Source organism: Neovison vison, chromosome 13 (genome assembly GCF_020171115.1).
Source record: "Neovison vison isolate M4711 chromosome 13, ASM_NN_V1, whole genome shotgun sequence".
NCBI lineage: Eukaryota > Metazoa > Chordata > Mammalia > Carnivora > Mustelidae > Neogale > Neogale vison.
Genome location: NC_058103.1, coordinates 147,425,166 through 147,443,927, shown reverse-complemented (window position 1 = coordinate 147,443,927; position 18,762 = coordinate 147,425,166). Strand labels below are relative to the sequence as shown.

The 18,762-nt window shown below is 44.5% G+C and overlaps 1 protein-coding gene across 3 annotated transcripts in view; it reads left to right on the top strand.

The window, feature by feature from the left end:
- Nucleotides 1-18,705, top strand: part of BLM (BLM RecQ like helicase) — a 92,235-nt gene extending 73,530 nt beyond the window's left edge. For all 3 annotated transcript variants that reach the window (XM_044232188.1, XM_044232185.1, XM_044232187.1), the window contains 6 exons: nt 82-229; nt 8,091-8,290; nt 8,778-8,970; nt 12,165-12,287; nt 14,562-14,763; nt 17,775-18,705. In XM_044232188.1, the coding sequence (XP_044088123.1) occupies nt 82-229; nt 8,091-8,290; nt 8,778-8,970; nt 12,165-12,287; nt 14,562-14,763; nt 17,775-17,952 (1,044 nt within the window). In that variant the 3' untranslated portion in view covers nt 17,953-18,705. The remainder of the gene's footprint in view (nt 1-81; nt 230-8,090; nt 8,291-8,777; nt 8,971-12,164; nt 12,288-14,561; nt 14,764-17,774) is intronic.
- Nucleotides 18,706-18,762: the final 57 nt, after the last annotated feature.

The following is an 18,762-nucleotide window of genomic DNA, read 5'->3' as shown; positions in this document are numbered from 1 at the left end:
ATGAGACTATCACAGTATGAAACCCTAGTGATCTCAGTATCATCTTAATTACAGCAGAAGGTAATCTCTTCTTACTCACAGGATTATAAGACAAGAGATGTGACCGATGATGTAAAAAATATTGTAAGATTTGTTCAAGAACATAGTTCATCACAAGGAACAAGAAATAAAAACCACGTAGGTCCTTCTGGGAGATTTACTATGAATATGCTTGTCGACATTTTCTTGGGTAAGTTATCTTTTTTATTGTTTGAGTTATAACAATTAAAATTGAACATCTAGGGGCACCTGGGTGGCTCAGTCTGTTAAGCATCTGCCTTTGGCTCAGGTCACAATCCCAGAGTCCTGGGATTGAGCCCCGCATCAGGCTCCCTGCTCAGTGGGGAGCCTGCTTCTACCTCTCCCTCTGCCTCTGTGTGCTCGCTCGTGTAGGCATGCGCTCTCTCTTTCTCTCTCAAATAAATAAATATTTTTAAAAATAAAATTGAACATCTAAAGAATTTATCACAAGTACATAGAAAAAAATCTCTCTTGCCTGTCTTATAGAAATTAAAGATTTGGGGCGCCTGGGTGGCTCAGTGGGTTAAGCCGCTGCCTTCGGCTCAGGTCATGATCTCAGGGTCCTGGGATCGAGTCCCGCATCGGGCTCTTTGCTCAGCAGGGAGCCTGCTTCCCTCTACCTCTCTCTCTGCCTCTCTGTCTACCTGTGATCTCTCTCTGTCAAATTAAAAAAAAAAAAAAATCTTTAAAAAAAAAAAATTAAAGATTTCAGAATAAAACTTTTTCGAGTAATGAAAGAAAATTAGCTTTAATGAATTATACCAATTGTTTGTATAGAATTTATATGTTCCTAATGTGAGGTTTTCACATTCAGAAAAGCAAATAATAGGGCACAATGGATGAAGGGGATTAAGAGGTACAAACTTCCAGTTATGAAATGAGTATGTCATGGGAATGAGAAGGACAGGATAGGAAATGTCGTCGGTGACATTGTGATAACATGACTGCTGAGCATACATAACGTACAGAATTGTTGAATCACTGTGTTGTACACCTGAAACTGATGAAATATTATATGTCAACTATATGACTATAAAGATAATAGTAATAATAAATACAAAGAAAATATTAAAGCATATACAATTTCATCTGAATGAGTGAAATATAACTTGCTTGGAAAATTACCTGTTGAGAGGCGCCTGGGTGGCTCAGTGGGTTAAAGCCTCTGCCTTCAGCTCGGGTCATAATCCCAGGGTCCTGGGATCGAGCCCCGCATCGGGTTCTTTGCTCAGTGGGGCAAAGTCTCCCTCTCCCTCTCTCCCCCTCTCTCTCTCTGCCTGCCTCTCTGTCGGCTTGTGGTCTCTATCTATCAAATAGATAAATAAAATCTTTAAAAAAAAGAAAAGAAAGAAAATTACCTATTGAGTGACTTCCAGTTCCAGATGGCAGCTTGGGCAAAAGGATACCTTCTTCTTTGTTTGTTAGAGGCCCTTTTTAAATAATAGGAAACAAAATGAGGATTCACTTCATTGAGGCAAAGAGAACCAGAGAAGAGACATCACCAGATTCAAGATATTTCAAATCTTTTAGGAAATAGATAGAAACATGGTGACAAGTGGAATGAAATACAATAAGCCACCTGCAGAATGAATGTAGAGTGAGAATCGTGGCGGGGGGTGGTGCTTGACCAGGCAGAACTCTGTTATCAGGCCTCAGAGTGAGTCTACAGGTCCACGGGATGGGAGTGAAGAAAGCAGGGGAGCCAGAAATAGGAGGAAAGAACTGCATCAAATGCCAACCTGAAATTGATTCTAGAACAAAAATGAATGCTGTGAGGAATAGATGGGCAGCTGAGTTAGGGGCCAGAACCCCTAAGTAGCATTTGGGGACCACCTAGCCCACTCACCCTAAAGCAAACCTGAATATTCCCATTCAGGAGAGGAATTTGAGGGGAAATAGATAGAAGATAACAGAGGAAGGGCACCTGGGTGGCTCAGTCAGTTAAGCATCTGACTCTTGGTTTCGGCTCAGATCATGAATTCAGGGTCATGATTTTATTTATTTATGTATCAGAGAGAGAGGGCGAGAGAGCAAGCACAGGCAGATAGAGTGGCAGGCAGAGGCAGAGGGAGAAGCAGGCTCCCTGCAGAGCAAGGAGCCCGATGCGGGACTCGATCCCAGGACGCTGGGATCATGACCTGAGCCGAAGGCAGCTGCTTAACCAACTGAGCCACCCAGGCGTCCCTGAATTCAGGGTCATGAGATCGAGCCCCGTGTCAGGCTCTGAGCTCAGTGGGGTGTCTGCGTGAAATTCTCTCTCCCTTTGTTCCTCCCCACCGTGCACTCATACTTCCCTCTCACCAAAATAAGTAAATAAAAGCTTTTTAAAAAAATTTTTTTAAGTAACAGAGGAAATCCACCTTAAAAGTTTAACCTGATCCCTGAAGGTTAAGTACAACTCGACAACCAAGAGAAACCAAGTAACTATTTGACCCTGGGGATAAAGAAAATTTAGAAAGTAATTTAAGAGGTATAGAGGAGAAACTCCTAGTTTAGAATCTTCACCAAGACTTAAGTAACAATAGAATGTTACAGAAAAGAGACAAAGAATGAGAAAGAACTGTTAAAATTTTTATTTATTCATCTCTTTAATTTTTTATTTTTAAGTAATTTCTGCATCCAACATGGGGCTCAAACTCACAACCCTGAGATCAGGAGTCACAGGCTCCTCCGACTAAGCCAGTCAGGCGTTCCTAGAGCTGTTAAAAATTTTAAATGATTGGAGCACCTCAGTGGCTCAGTCAGTTAACTATCCTGCCTTCAGTTTAGGTCATGATCCCAGGTCCTGGGTTTGATCCCCACATCGGGCTTCTTGTTCAGACGAGAGCCTGCTTCTCCCTCTCCCTCTGCCTCACTTCCTGGTTTGTGCTCTCTCTCTCTCTCAAATAAATAAATAGAATCTTTTAAAAAAATTTTTTTTTGTAATGATTGACAAAGTAAGTTTAGTGGAAATGTTGAAAGGTAATGTCAGCGTTTTCTAAGACCTAAGCAAAAAGATATATGGAAAATATAAGGAAAAATATAGGTTAGTTCTTAGGAGATGTGAAATCTGACAAAATTTTTGAATTAGAAAATAAAGAGATGGAGTTATCAAATCAATGATAAGAGAAAATTTCCCTGAGTGAAAGAGAAAAAGACCTTCAGATTAAAACGTCCACTGAATGCCAAAGGAGATGCTTTATGAGATTTGAGAATAACAAGAATAAAATGATGTTGGGGAGGAAAAACTTTTCCTCCATCCTGTTAGATCTAGTGGTTGGGGGCCTGTGAATTAAACTGACAAAAGACAGATTTCTTAAAAATGTGACTAAAAGGGCCAATTAAAATTGAGGCTTGTATACCATCTTAATAATGGAAAGGGAGGGGGAGAAGAACACTTATGGGAAAACAAATGGTGTTTTGGAAAGATAAGGGCCCTTAGGAGAATAGATGAGAGGGAGATAGGATAGTTTTGTTACAGTGTTTAGGAATGGTATGGAGACTTCTCATTCCCTGATGATAAGTAAGAATCAGTCTTCTTCAGTTGCTCCCAAGGAGAGAATTTATGACAATTGGGGGGTGGGGGGTGGGGGGTCTGCTTTTTTATTGCAGATAAGAGGTTCCAGGAACTCAGATGCCTTCTGCTCAAAATAATTTTCATGCCACAGTGGCATATTCTGGACCCATTCCGAGATAATCCTGAAAACTTTGGAAAAAAGAAACCAAAGCCAAACCTGTGATTAATATCAGTGACTAGAGCCCAGAAGGCAAAGAAAGTGATACCATAAACAGAGGAGCTGACCCATGGGTCCAGGGAGAAGGAGGCCCGGATCCACGGGTATGCAGCAGGTCCAGTAAGCCCTCTGTACAGGTTTTAACAAAGTCAAGAAAAACAGGTCCCAAGCAATGTGAGAAGGAGTAAGAAATGAAATTTTTTTTATGACAGTAAAGAATGCAAATGTTAATTCTCAACAGAAGGAGAAAGACATTTAGAAATTCCATGGGAAAGATTATACAAAGAGAGCCAAGGTCAAGTGTAAAACAAGGGAAGTTGTTATACAATTTTGAGTAATTGATAAGCCTCCGAAAGCAATCCAGTCTTCTGGGTGCGGTAGACATTCTCTTGAGGGTTACACGGGAGTCAGGACCTTCTTCTATGTGAGGAAGGAAACCTACCATAAACACTGCTGACAAACTGCAACAGTTAGAGGCAACGTATGGACTAAAATACATTTAGGGAACAAGACAAGATGTGTTCATCTTAATGATGTAAAAATAAAGGTACAATAAACAAAAGGGGGAGCACTTGGAAGACTTGGGGTGCTAATAACCTCTTATGTAAAAGGTAGAGAGGAACCAGAAGTTCTGTCTAAAGTTACAAAATAGGGTCATCTGGGTGGAGCGTCTACCTTTGGCTTGGGTCATGATCCCAGGGTCCTGGGATGGAGCCCTGTATCAAGCTCCTTGCTTGGAGGGGAGCCTACTTCCCCCTCTCCCTCTGCTCACCACTTCCCCTGTTTGTGCTCTCTCTCTCTCTTTCTCTGTCAGATAAATAAAATCTCTTACAAATAAATAAAACTAAAGTTACAAAATTATCAGTAGATTAACCCTTATTATATAACTAGCCAAGTTTGGGTCGAGGTGAAGTGTAGGGAGTAGTGTCAATGAGATGAAGCCTCATCTTTCATAGCAGGGTGGGGGTCATGGGTAAATGGCAGGCGGTAGAGTTGGCTGGGGGAGTGACAGCAAGAGTTTTGAGTTCCTTGTGGAGGTGGCCACGGGAAGAGCTGAAAACAAAAGCTATTTAAAACAGAACTCTGGGAATGCCTGGGTGGCCCAATTGCTAAGCGTCTGCCTTTGGCTCAGGTCTTGATCCCAGAGTCCTGGGATCAAGTCCCGCGTGTGGCTTCTTGCTCGGGGGGAGCCTGCTTCTCCCTCTGCCTACCACTCCCCTGCTTGTGCTCTCTTTCTTTCTCTCTCTCTCTCTTTCACAGATAAATAAAATCTTTTTAAAAAAACAAAAAACAGGACTCTGCCAGGGTGCCTGGCTGGCTCAGCTGGTTAGGCACCTGACTCTTTGTTTCCATTCAGGTCCTGATCTCAGGGCCCTAAGATGGGCTCCTGAGTCTGCTAGGGAGTCTTTCCTTCTTGCTTTCCATCCCCCTCTGCTCCTCCACACACTTTTGGCCTTGTCTGCACACCATGCTCACGTGCTCGCTGTCTCTCTCTCTCAAATAAATAAAATCTTAAAAAAAAAATTACTGCCTTTGGGCACCCAACTGGCGCAATAGGGAAGAGCACAACACATATATTCATAGGTAGGTAGATAGAGATTGATTTTTTTTTAAGGTTTTATTTTATTTGACAAAGAAGAGAGAGTACAAGCAGGGGAGCAGCAGGCAGAGTGAGAAGCAGGCTCCCCACAGAGGAGGGATCCCAGTGTGGGGCTCGGTCCCAGGACTCTGGGATCATGACCTAAGCCGAAATCGGACACTTAACCCACTGAGCCACCCAGCACCCCAGGAAGAGCACAACTCTGGATCTCAGGGTCATGAGTTCAAGCCCTACACTGGGGGTTGAGATTACTGAAAATTAAAATTAAAAAAAAAAAAAAAAAAAAAAAACATGATTGCTTTCCAAAAGAGTGGAAGATGGGGGAGGGAAGAAGGATGGGACAGAGTAATGTTGGTTTTCATCCTAAACCTTTTGGTACTACATTTTATTTTTCCCATGTACATGCCTCACTTTAATTTAAAAAATAGATAAAGCAATTAATAGGTGCATTTATTTTTTAAAACATTAATAGCCTAGACTGGTGTAGGAATGTGGTTTACTCAGTTCCTCAGCTCTTCCTTCTGGACCTGCTCTTTCCTCCAGACAAAAGCAACTGTTAGTGTTGGTCTTCCCTTTCTGAATTTTTTTTTTTTTTTTAGCAGAGAGAGAGAGCATGAGCATGAGCTGGGGAGGGGCAGAGGGAGAGGGAGAAGTAGGCTCCCAGCAAGGAGCCCAACTCCGGGCTCCATCCCAGGACCCGGGATCATAACCTGAGCCAAAGGCAGACACTTAACCAACTGAGTCACCAGGGCATTTTGTTTTGTTTTGTTTTGTTTTGTTTTGGGGATTGTATTTATTTGAGAGAGACAGCATGAGGGACAAAGAGGGAGAAGCAAACTCCCTGCTGAGCACAGAGCCCATGTGAGGTTGGATCCCAGGACTCCCCAGGACCCTGAGATCATGACCTGAGATGAAGGCAGACACTTAACTCACTGAGCCACCCAGGCACCCGCCCCCCACCCCCCGTCTGGATTCTTGCCTTTGAGTTTGGACCTCTTTGAGGGTCAGGAGGAACAAGAGGTTGCAGATAAAATAATGTATTATAGGAGTGATGCGTGATCACTCCACATTGCAATATGTAGAAAATACAACTAACATGGGAAAAAAGCGCTATTATTTTAATGTGTATTTATTCACAATCACATATTTATCATACTGTACATATAATTTATATCATTTCTACATAACAGGATATAAGCATTATTTAACTTTTTTATTCTAGCTTTTTTTTTTTTTTTTTAAGATTTTATTTATTTATTTATTTGACAGAGAGAGATCACAAGCAGGCAGAGAGGCAGGCAGAGAGAGAGGAGGAAGCAGGCTCCCTGCTGAGCAGAGAGCCCGATGCAGGCCTCGATCCCAGGACCCTGAGATCATGACCTGAGCCGAAGGCAGCGGCTTAACCCACTGAGCCACCCAGGCGCCCTATTCTAGCTTTTAGTAATTTATATTTTATCATATTGATGAGCTATATTTTAACTAGTCTTATTTAAGGACATGTTTTTCTGTTATACATGATGATGTGATAAATAGCCTTTTAAATACACCTTCAGCTGCACCTGTGATTGCTCGTTTTATGTAGATTCCCAGGAAGATTACTGAATCAAACATTGTTCTGGCGTACCTAGTTCCTCACTATCTCTTTCATGTTAAGAAGATTGTGTTTTGCTTTTTTATTTTTATTTGTTACATTTATTTATTTATTTATTTATTTATTTATTTATTTATTTTAGTGATCTCTGCAACCCGTTTGGGGCTCAAACTCACAAGCAGCTCCCCACACACACACACACACCTTTTTTTGTTTCTTTGTTTTTCCAGCTTTCTTAGTTACTGCCAGCTCTAGGGCTGGTCCTGTGATATGACATTTCAGGGATTCAAACCACTTGAAGGAAGGAAACCTTGAATCATGGGGCATAGATGACCAGAAGCCATCTGACATTTACAATAATGTAATTATTTGGAACTCTTAAAATAGAACTAAAGCTTTACAGAGTAACTGTTAATTCCGATTATAATCAGCGTCACGAGGCTTCTTAAGTAGATTGCTGTAATGAAGTTATGTTTACAATGAAGACATTAATAATTACAGCAGATTGGATAGGAGACCAGATATCCAGGCCAGTGCAGTGCTTTCAGCCAATAGGAAGAGGAAGGAAGGAGGCAGTCTCCTGGAGTGATGTGTTTTTGTCTTACACTCTATCAAGGCTTCCTCCGTGAGGGTCACAGAAAGTATGGGCTTAAACAATTGGACCGCACACGAGTTTCAGTACAGGACCAGAGATAGCATTTGTGAAAATGTCCAAATTTTTCTGTAAGGAAATCAGTAATGCACCGTTATCCTAATGTAGCACAGAGATACGAAGTGCTTTGAGTTATGTAACCCTCTCTTTGATTTCTTTGCTCTAATGTAATTTTAGAAGTTGTAAGTGCAACATCCTAAAGTGATAAGCTTTATTTTGCTGCTGTTTTTGTTCAATCTGTGTTATAAAAAGATGAGGAAAAGTATATATAACCATAGAAATTTTAGAGTTCTACTCAGATATTCTCACTTTATGGAAATGGGTATGTTTGTGCCATGGGTTTTCCTGTGGCACAGATTATCCACTCCATTTATCCAGACCTGTCCATAAATGACTTTTTCAGCCTCTCCTACTGGAGGCTTCTGACATACATACCTACATTTACTAATCTAACTCCTTGGGCTTTCTTACCAGGGAGTAAGAGTGCAAAAATTCAGTCGGGGATATTTGGAAAGGGATCTACTTATTCACGACACAATGCTGAAAGACTTTTTAAAAAATTGATACTTGACAAGATTTTGGATGAAGACTTATATATCAATGCCAATGACCAACCAATTGCCTATGTGATGCCAGGAAATAAAGCCCAAACTGTCCTAAATGGGCATTTAAAGGTAGGATATTTTAAATGTTTATTTTATTTAATTATCTTACAGTGAGTGGGCAGAAATATATTACTGCAAATTAGAGGGGCTTCTCCAAAGCTTATGGATACTGAGTTTATATATACTGTCCTACATGAATGTACTCTGTTCCCCTTAATTTGGAAAGAGCTTAAAATCGAACCCAAGTAATGTAGCACATGTCAGAGCGAGTTCCGTTGGGTCGTCTGGTCTCTGAATCATCATACATTCATTAGGTAAACATTTAGCAAGAAGCTGTTCTGTGCCAGGCACTGGAGATGGAAAGATGAGGAATCCACAGCCCTTGTTCGTGAGGCGTTTGCTATAGCTGCTTGGCATAACAGAAATACCAAAAAAAAAAAAAAAAGAAAAGAAAGAAAAAAAACCCATGCAAATGCAAGTAAGAATTAAATGAAGCTTACATTTGGATACAAGTGTGCGTGTACCCACTCCTGTGATCACTTTCTCTCTCACAAAGGTAGACTTTATGGAAACAGAAAATTCCAGCAGTGTGAAAAAACAGAAAGCTTTAGAGGCAAAGATATCTCAAAGGGAAGAGGTGGTGAAGAAGTGTCTTGGAGAACTGACAGAAGTCTGCAAATCTCTGGGAAAAGTTTTTGGTGTCCACTACTTTAATATCTTTAACACTGTCACTCTCAAGAAGCTTGCAGGTACGGATGGTCTTCTGTCACATGGCCTGAGTTAATAAGCCAGAAGTTAATCTGGCTAAGGAACTTTTTAAGAGCATAGATCTTGCTCGATTTATTTTCGTTATTTTAATTTAATCTCTAAATTGAAAGCTCAAAGAAGCAACTTTTTTTTTTTTAAAGATTTTATTTATTTATTTGACGGACAGAGATCACAAGCAGGCAGAGAGGCAGGCAGAGAGAGAGGAGGAAGCAGGCTCCCTGCTGAGCAGAGAGCCCGATTCGGGGCTCGATTCCAGGACCCTGAGATCATGACCTGAGCTGAAGGCAGAGGCTTTAACCCACTAAGCCACCCAGGTGTCCCTCAAAGAAGCAACTTAAACTTGAGATGAAATATGGTCTTTAAGATATATACAGTGGGGTACCTGGGTGGCTCAGTGAGTTAAGCTGCTGCCTTCAGCTCAGGTCATGATCCCAGGATCCTGGGATCAAGTCCTGCATGAAGCTCCCTGGTCAGCAGGGAGCCTGCTTCTCCCTCTGCCTCTGCCTGCTGCTCCCCCAGCTTGTGCTGTCTCTCCTTGATAAGTAAATAAAATCTTTTTAAACAATAATAATAATAAGACATATACAGTACTATGTTATTTGGACACACAGTATAATTTTAATTTTATACTTCTCCCTCTAATGCTGGATGTTAGGATGTGGATAATTGTAATCTGTAATACCTGCTGTCACTCATTGATTTTGTCTTCATTATCTGCCTGCTTTATGATGTTTGGCTACGTTAAGTACGGATGTCTATGCAATGAGGAGCTACATTCCTTATGTTTCATGCTTCTTTGAACCCAGATCTGGCACACTGCTTATCTTGAGTTCAGCTGACCTAAGTTATTTCCATAGCTATTTATTACGACCATAGTCATTTCCATAGCTTCTGACAGCTCCACCCAGAATCCTAATAAGAAAGCCCCTGGGAAGTAAAATAAGTCCCTCACATAGTTGACTGGTTAATGTACACATTGCCTTCTGCATTCTTCCTTCATAAAATCTCATGATCCACACCTCCTCTCTCTTCTGTTCCCATTCCTACCACCCTGGGTCATCACAGCGTCTCATCAGCTCTGAGATGCTGTCTGTTTTCAGAGACTGCTATTTTGTGGACTATTAAGAGAGAAAACATTGTGCTAATTAAACAGTGACACAGTGTTTTTATGGAAAGAATTGTTTCTGATTTACTTAAATACAGATTTCTTATTGTATGTAACTCTGTGCATATATAAAAATCACATAAAATCATAGCAAGTTGATTTAGGTACTTAGAGAAATTCATATCCAAAACCTGACTCTTGGGAACCATTTGTGGCCTTGACTATATGTGTCTTTCCCTTGTGTCTTTTTTTTTTTTTTTTTTTTTTTTAAGATTTTATCTATCTATTTGACAGAGATCACAAGGAGGCAGAGCGAGAGGGAGAGGGAAGCAGACTCCCCACCGAGCAGAGAGCCCAATGTGGGGCTCCATCCCAGGACTCTGGGATCATGACCTGAGCCGAAGGCAGAGGCTTTAACCCACTGAGCCATCCAGGCGCTTGTATTGAGAGTGTTAGTGACACAGCCTTTTTAGCGCACTCCACTCTTCTCCCCAGCAATTTAACCAAAGCCGCCAGTCAGATACTCTGATGTGATGGTGGCGTTTCTCCAAGGATGCCAGAAAGCATCTGCGGGAAGCCGCACAGCTCTCGAGGACGCAGATGTCCTGCTGCCCCATTGGCTACGGGCATCCTTTTCAGGTCCTTTTAAGCCCTTCGTTGTGGCTCATGGAATCGTGGCCTTTTCCTCAAAGGCAGATACCTGCTTTATTCATGCCAAATCCCTTCCCCATGACCCTGTGATTTCTGCATCACGGTCACTTCTCCAGTGTCTTCACAGTCTAATCTTCTGACCAACATTGCGTGGGGCACCCAGGACACTGCTGAGGCCCCCACAGCACGGCCAGCCGGGACGAGGCCTCACACACATGGGTGGTGGCAGCTGTTCGGCCAGCGGCCCCTGTCGGATGCATCTGGACCTTGGGAATGGCACAGCATGGAGCTGTGCATGTCTTAGAATCAAGAAAATACAGCATTTTGTACCTAGGCTATTAGTGAGTTCCCTGCCTGGTCTCTAACTCCAGATAGGAACAGGAGACACATTTAATCTTCCACAAAGTCCGCTGAAACGCCACCAGTTTCTCGAAGAGGGACAGATTTCTTCTTGCCTGCCCAACGTCATCTTCCATTAACCCTCCATAAACCTACTGGTCTGTCCCACAGGTCTCTTCCTTTTCCTCTAAACACAGAAATTATGTGAAAATTACAGATTTGAGATCTGCCCTTTATTTGCTCAAAGAGTAGGAATTGTCACTTCCTCACTCCCCAGAGTCAGTGCCTCCACAAATCCCCCAGACCCAGCCTCTGAAATGTGGATCTCTCTCTTCCGCCCACATGCCCTGCCTGACTATAGTTCCCGAATCCTGGCCTGCTCCCGCAGGGTCTCCTGCCGGGTCACAGTTTCCTCTCTCCCTGACAGGTCATTTTCCATGCAGCAGCCAGAGCAGTCTTTAAAACGACAGGCTTGTCTAGCTGCAAGACTGATGGGCCATCTGTATGCTGAGGACTCTTAATGGCCCACTTGTTCCCGTCCAAGGACTTGCTTCACCCCACATGGCAGAGAGACTGGAGGAAGCACGGGTTTGGGTTGGGGGTGGAGTACGAATTCAGTTATGGGCTTCTGGAAGAGGAGATCCATGTCTGGAGTGCTGGGGAGCAGTCGGAGCTGGAAAGACATATGTGGGCGTTCTCCGAAAACAGGGAGCATCAGCGTGGCAGCTAGACAAGTCTTTGTTGTGAGAACAGCGGGCGGGAGCAAAGTCTGGTTAAACTCTGAGACCCGTAGCGCAGGTACCCACCTCCAGTCCCCCCCACACACACCCTTCTCTGTCTGCCCCCCTCTGCCCTGACTTAGCGCCTTTGCTGCTGCAATTGCATGATGGGCTCCTGTCCTCAGGGCCTGTCGCCTGCCTCTGTTGGCACCAACTGCTGGTTAGAAAATTGGCCCGTGTGCCTGGTGCCCTGCAGTTAGTTGGCGCTTCACAGGCATGTGCTGAATGAGTGAATGAGCGTGAATTCAGTGGGTTTTCTATGGGTGGTAATTTAAATTCCTAATTTTATGCCCATGCACAGAATCTTTATCTTCTGATCCTGAGGTTTTGCTTCAGATTGATGGTGTTACTGAAGATAAACTGGAAAAATACGGTGCCGAAGTGATTTCAGTATTACAGAAGTACTCTGGGTGGACATTGCCAGGTACGGTATACAGCTAACTGTGTTTTCTAGAAGCCTGTTTGAAGATTTTATTTTATTTATTTGAGAGAGAGAGACAGTGAGAGAGAGCATGAGCGAGGAGAAGGTCAGAGAGCGAAGCAGACTCCCCATGGAGCTGGGAGCCTGATGTGGGACTCGATCCCGGGACTCCAGGATCACGCCCTGAGCCGAAGGCAGTCGTCCAACCAACTGAGCCACCCAGGCGTCCCTAGAAGCCTGTTTGAATGTTAAGCAGTGCATCCCACCGGCTTAGACTTTTGTGGTTTCTGGATTGTGTTAACGCTTCCTCCACCTCGTGACACTGACATTCAAGTGCAGAGCAGCCCCTGTGCTGTTCCAGGCAACTCTTGGAGGACACTGGCGCTTAGCCCCGCCCCCCAGGAAGGCCAGTGACTCGACCTGCTAGTAGAACCCAGAGGAGGACTTTGGGCCCAGGAGCTCCAGTTCTGTTAAGGCAAGTGCCCAGGGAATCCTGTCTCGACTCTGCTAGCCGTGGCAGGCCACAAGTAACTTCTTTGTGCTTGGTTTCCTTATCTGTGGGAGGGACATGTTATCTGACAAGCATGTCTAAAGATAAAATTTAAGAGTGGAGTTTAAATGTTTGGGGAAAATGAATGTGCAATTGGAATGCTAGATAAACATCGTTATCAGAGAGAATCTGCCCAACTGAGGGCATCGCTAGCAGACAGTCCCGTGGGTTGCAGTGGGCCGGCCGTGGAGCCCCTCACTGTGAGCCCCTCACTGAGCTACAGACAGCATGAACCATGAGAAGCTCAAGATGGAGCTCTTGTAGGAGATGCGAGGTCCCATGCCCTCCTCCCGCATATTGCCCTGCAGTAAGACACAACAGACAGACGGGCCAAGTTCAATGGTTCTTCTGTTTGTGTAATAGACGGCAGGGGTTTCTTCCCAAGGCTGATGGAAAAGATAAGCAGAATGAGGAATGAGTGCGCATTTCTTTCAAGTTGTGTCCCTCCTCCTCCATTTTTTACCCATTAACAAAATGCTGAAAAGCGAGGTTTTTATAAATTCCTCTGTGTGGTAATTATTCCATTAAGAGCCTTGCTTTGAATATTGGTAGGGACTTAACATTTGTTTAGTGTAGTAACTTGTTTGGAAGGGGATTTTTGCCCACATAAGACGGGCTGCTCTGTGGAAACAGCCCACAGTGTGGTGATGATCGCTCCCACTTACTGAGGGACAGACACCGTGCCAAGAGCTTTGCCTGTTTTGTATCATTCCGTCCTCACAACACCCCATTTCACAGCCTTTTTAGTGCCAAGTCCCACAGCTAGGATGATGGGATGACAGCTCCCCGTGTGAACCAGTGTTGGACGGACTCTGCAGTCCCACAGCTTAGACCCCTTCCCGCCAGGTAGGCGGGTAGCCCGAGGGGGAGCCCAACCAGCCGGGAAATACCTTCCTTGGGAGAATGGAGCTGGGGTCCCCGTGACCCAGGGGAAGATTTCCTGCTTTTTAGGTGCCTTAGGGTGCCAGTACCTCGTGGAAATTACCACCTCCTTTGCAAACTAGTGCTTTTGTACCAACCCATTTCCTGCAGAGTATGTGATACGTTCCCAACTGTAACATAAAGAAGCATTTTTTTGTCTTTGAAGAGTATAATAGGGCCTAGGGTTTTCTGGCACATGTTTACTGCATAACTGTTGTTCAAGATGAGGTACAGAGCATAGTCGGTTATGTTTCCCTTATGTTGGGCTCTTTTTTTTTTTTTAGGATGTGTTAAATTATAAATAAAATTGTCTTTTATATACCTTTATACTTTTCAAAGAGCTTCACAGGATTAACTCCCAAACGATAACACGGACACAGGCCGTGTATGACAGAGTAAGAGCCACACCTGATGTCCTTAGTTAAGTTAAACTTTTACAAATTTCTGGGGTGCCTGGCTGACTCAGGTGGTGGAACATGTGACTCTTGGTCTTAGGGCTGTGAGTTCAGGCCCCACATTGGGCATAGAGCTTACTTTTAAAAAGAGAGATTATCATGGGTTTCTTTAATAAATTCTGATCTCGTTACTTTAAAAGTAAATTTCCATTGAGGACTCTGGCAGAGTCCCCTGACATCAAGGAATCTTCCATTCTTGTGGAATTAATGAACCCCGGTGACAGGAGGCCCCCAGGAAAGCAGCTGGGTGTCAGCCCAACTGCCCCCCTGGTGGTGGTCCTCCCCATGGACCGTCATGGCTCCTGGGCCAGCGCACCATCAGGGACAAACATCTGCACTGTCCACTTGTAGCTGATGACGGTTCCCCGCTGAGAAGCCCGGGCAGCAGCAGGGGCACCAGAAAAAACGGCCCCGAGGAGTTTGATGAGGAAACACCCATATCTTCTCACTACTTTACGGATAAAACCAAAAATGAAAGAAAGAGGAAGAGGATGTCAGCCTCCCAGAGGCCTAAGAGGAGGAAAACTGGCTTTGGTGGTTCCAAGACCAAAGGGTAGGTCCTGCCCCATGGGCCACGGGGTGGTGGGTGCATCGGGGAGAGAGGACAAAACCCCATGGCTCCGATTTGCCCTGAAGCATTATTAAAATAAGTCATTGTTAAATGTTGCCTCTCTAGTTAATGGAGTGATGACTAAGACTGAATCCAAAACAGAAACATTTGTTTTAGATTTTTAGAATCTCTACTCCTAAGTTGATTATCACTCAAGTTTTCTACTTTGCAAAAATGTCTCCAGTTTTGACATTACCTTTGAAAAAAAGTTTTTTTCTTTGTAATCACTCTCCTTAAGGTTCTTTTCCACCTAATATGTTATGAATCCTGTACTAGCTGAGTAAACAAAGGGTTTTGTTTCCCCATTGCTTTTATGATCCCATTGTACTGCTGCACTCTGCTTTCTCTGCTGCGGCATCTGCGGCCCCGCACGCTCCCTGCCAAAGCTCCCGGGGCCCTGTGGTGAGACCTGGGAGAACCGATCTCCCAACCTGGGCAGGGTAGCTGCGAAGACCAAATGAGGTCAGTTAAGCCAGGCCTCCAGGGGCTGCATGAATGGCTCCCACCTCCCGCCTCCCACCTTTGCCTGGCCCCAGGGCTGGGATGCGGTGGCTTTGGCGCGCTCCCTGCATGCTGGCAGCGCACGAGGACCTGTCAGGTCCTGGCGGATGATCTGTGCAGTACTTCTTTTGTCTTCATAATTGCACTGCCCGTGCCCTGTAGGTGAGCAAGGTCTGGCAGGTTCAGGACCACCCCGTCAGCCTAGAGAATGTGGCCCCCCAAGTAACCACATAATATAACGGAAATGCTTACAGGAGAAAGGAAGCAAGTCCTCAGCAAACTTTTGCAAGCTATTGTGTTTTTCTTTCGCAGTTTTTCTACCTCTTTTCCTTCTGGGTAATAAAAAACAAAAATCGAGTGGGGGAAGAGAAAGGAAGGCAAATGTTACCAAATTGTCATTTTCTTGTTAAGTCCATAAACAAACATCTTGTATGTGCTAATCCTTCTGCCAGGGTACAGAAATTAAAGGCATTAGTAGATGTTAGTTTCATTTTGTGGTTTTTAGTGCGCAAGTGACCAGCAGATGTTCTTCAGTGGGGACATTTTCTCATTTTCCTCATTAATTCCTCTCTTTTGGGAAATACTCACTTGCTCAGGAGCTCACAGAGTGAGAGGAAGATTTAAAAGGGCGTCTGGTCCAGCCTCCTGGGGTTTATGATGAGGTAGCTGAGGCCTGGCCTGGGGAAGGCTTGTGGGAGGCTTTTCCCTGCCGGTCTCAGTTTCCCAGGTAGGACCGGCCTCTGGCTCACCCACACCTGCCCAGAGGCTTTCATTTCTGCACTAGTCCGCAGAGCCCCTCACACACCGTTCTGACCCTCGCATTCTTACTCGTTCCAGCAGAACCCACCACATTTCAGTGTTCATTGCCCTTGGCTCCCTTTGCAGTTTTTCCAACTTCTGTTTTTAAGAGTGAAGCACTTCGCCCTGTGGGTTACAACCTAATCTAGGAAGAAGTAGTAAAACTCACGCTTCTTCAAAAGCCAGTACCAATTTGAATGCTGGTTGTTAATTAGCCTGCGTAAGTTTACAATGAGATTCTTTCCTAATCCCTTCTGACCAAAACCAGGGAGTTTGTAACCTTCTTTTTTTTTTGACCCCTTGTAGCAGCCTCTTCTACCCCTGCTTCATCCCCGTCACCACGGGCGCGGTTTCCCACAGCTTCCAGGCTGCTCACCTGGCTGAGAGTCTGCTCAGCCCCAGAATTCTGTGGCCCCGTGCCAGAAACCTTCACTCCGCGACCCGCCCTCTGAGCTTTACATCTTCCCAGTAACACACAGTGAACCTGTTGTGTTCTGGGCTCTCGGATGGCCCGGCTGCGGCAGGGACCGCTGCTGGCTGGTTCTGTAAATCAACGTAAACAGCAGGTTTTCGCTCAGGGCTTAATTTCTCAGCAAGAAATCAGTACAGGGAAATTGAAGGCTGCTTCTCTGCCCGGTATTGCCCTCAAGCAGGAGTTTAAAAATGTTGAAAAAGTGCTCTTCCCCATGGGCCAGCAGAATGCCTTTAACCAGACGGTGGCCCGGAGATCCACCAGACGGTGGCCCTGAGATCCTGGCCTCCCAATCAGAGATGCGGAAGATCACTTGTAGGGATTACCTCTGGGCACCGACTTGGCTGGGTATAAACCACGGGGAGTAACCTGCACAGTCTGGAAAGGCTTCTCCTCTTATCCTTGTAGGATGCTGGCCTTGGGGTTCTTCTCTTGCGTTTCCTTAGCAGGGAGAAAAGAGCTGGTATATTCAGGTCAGTAAGGGAAGTGAGGTGCTGGCAGGACTTTGTCACAGGCTGTGGCCGGGCTTCTTAGCTGGTTTTAAAGGCAGCAGGTGGGAGAGGAGAGTGGGCCAGAGAGCGAGCTGCTGGTGGCATGGCCCGACAACACGCGCCAGATCCGAGTGCCTCCGCAGTGAGCTACGTGGGCCACCTTCCCTGCGCTAGGGGGCTGGCTGTGAGGTTCCCGCCGTGCTCTGCCGCTGCGCCCCACTCAGCCACAAAGCTACCTTTCTCTTAGCTGCGCCAGCACTGTAATTCCACAGTGTCTGTTGTCCGAGCATCTGGGACTTTAAATCAAGGTATTCTCACCTCCTCACCTGGTCATAATAGATCGAGGACTGTGGGTCTGGGCTCTGCTGTCCAGAGGGAGGTGTCTCATCATTAGCTGTGAGCAGTGGGGGTGGAGAGCAGGCACAGGGGGTCCGTCTCCAGTCCCCAAATTAAGAAACAACCCTTGCCATTTTAAGGAGACAAATTGAGAACAAAATTGTGCGAAGGGCAGCAGTCCTTTATTCCTTGAAACCGTAAAGGAAACTTACGGGGTATTTGTAGGCAGGAAGTGCACGGAGACGTGGAAGAGTGAGGAAAATCACAGACTAATGATAGAACTCTGCGCAGGTTGAGAGCAAGACTCTTCACTTCTAGTTTTATTTAACCTTTTGATTTTCTTTGTCACCTTTTAGTGGGTCCACCGCATGCAGAAGGACATCTTCTAAAAGTAGATCCTCCAACGTATTTGGACCCCATTCATCTGTGCCTGGTTCTCAAGCAGCATCAGGAGCCCCTAGAAGATTGGGGATTATGGCTCCACCAAAGCCTATAAATAGACCTTTTCTTAAGCCTTCGTATGCATTCTCATAACAACCAGATCTCAATGTACATAGATCTTATTTCTTGTTTGTCAGCATCTCACCATCTGTGACCATAAAGCTGTTAGTTTTGTTAGACCATTTATAATTTTTACCCATAACTATTAATATTTAAATAAATGCTTAGGGTGACAGTTCTTATTTTTAAAATAAACGTTTTCTTTTGAATAAGCATGATTTGCTGCCGCTGCAAGCCTTGTGGCTGTCGTTTCTCAGAACGTCTGAAGCAGCAGCTGAATCATCTCAGTGAGAGAAATTCTAAGCACGACATGAAACACAGAAGCCGCAGGAAGAGACACGCATGGGACATGGTGAAACTGTAAAACTCTGCAGAAGGCGACATAAACAAAATTAAAAGACAAATGACAGAGAAAACAAAAATATCTGACGAGGAATTAATATCCATAATACAGAGTACCTGTATCAATCATTTAAGAAAAAGAAAAGAAAAGAAAACGAACTGGGTAGAAAAATGAACAGAGGCTGTGACAGGCTCTTCCCAGAAGAAGTACAAATGGCCCACAAATATGTGAAAAACGCCCAGTCTCCCCAGTTACAAATATAAATTAGAACAATGAGATGCCATTCTTCTGCCTCTTAAGTTGTCAACACTGGGGAATATCTCAGAATCTGGGGCCAACAGGAGAACGGCCAAACGTTTGACTGGTGAGACTATAGGAGCTGTTTACGGTGAATACTAGGGAGGCCTCACTTTTGAAGACCTTCCGCGTATAGGCTGATGGACCAGAGAATCTTTTTTTTTTTTTTTTTTTTAAAGATTATTTATTTATTTATTTATTTG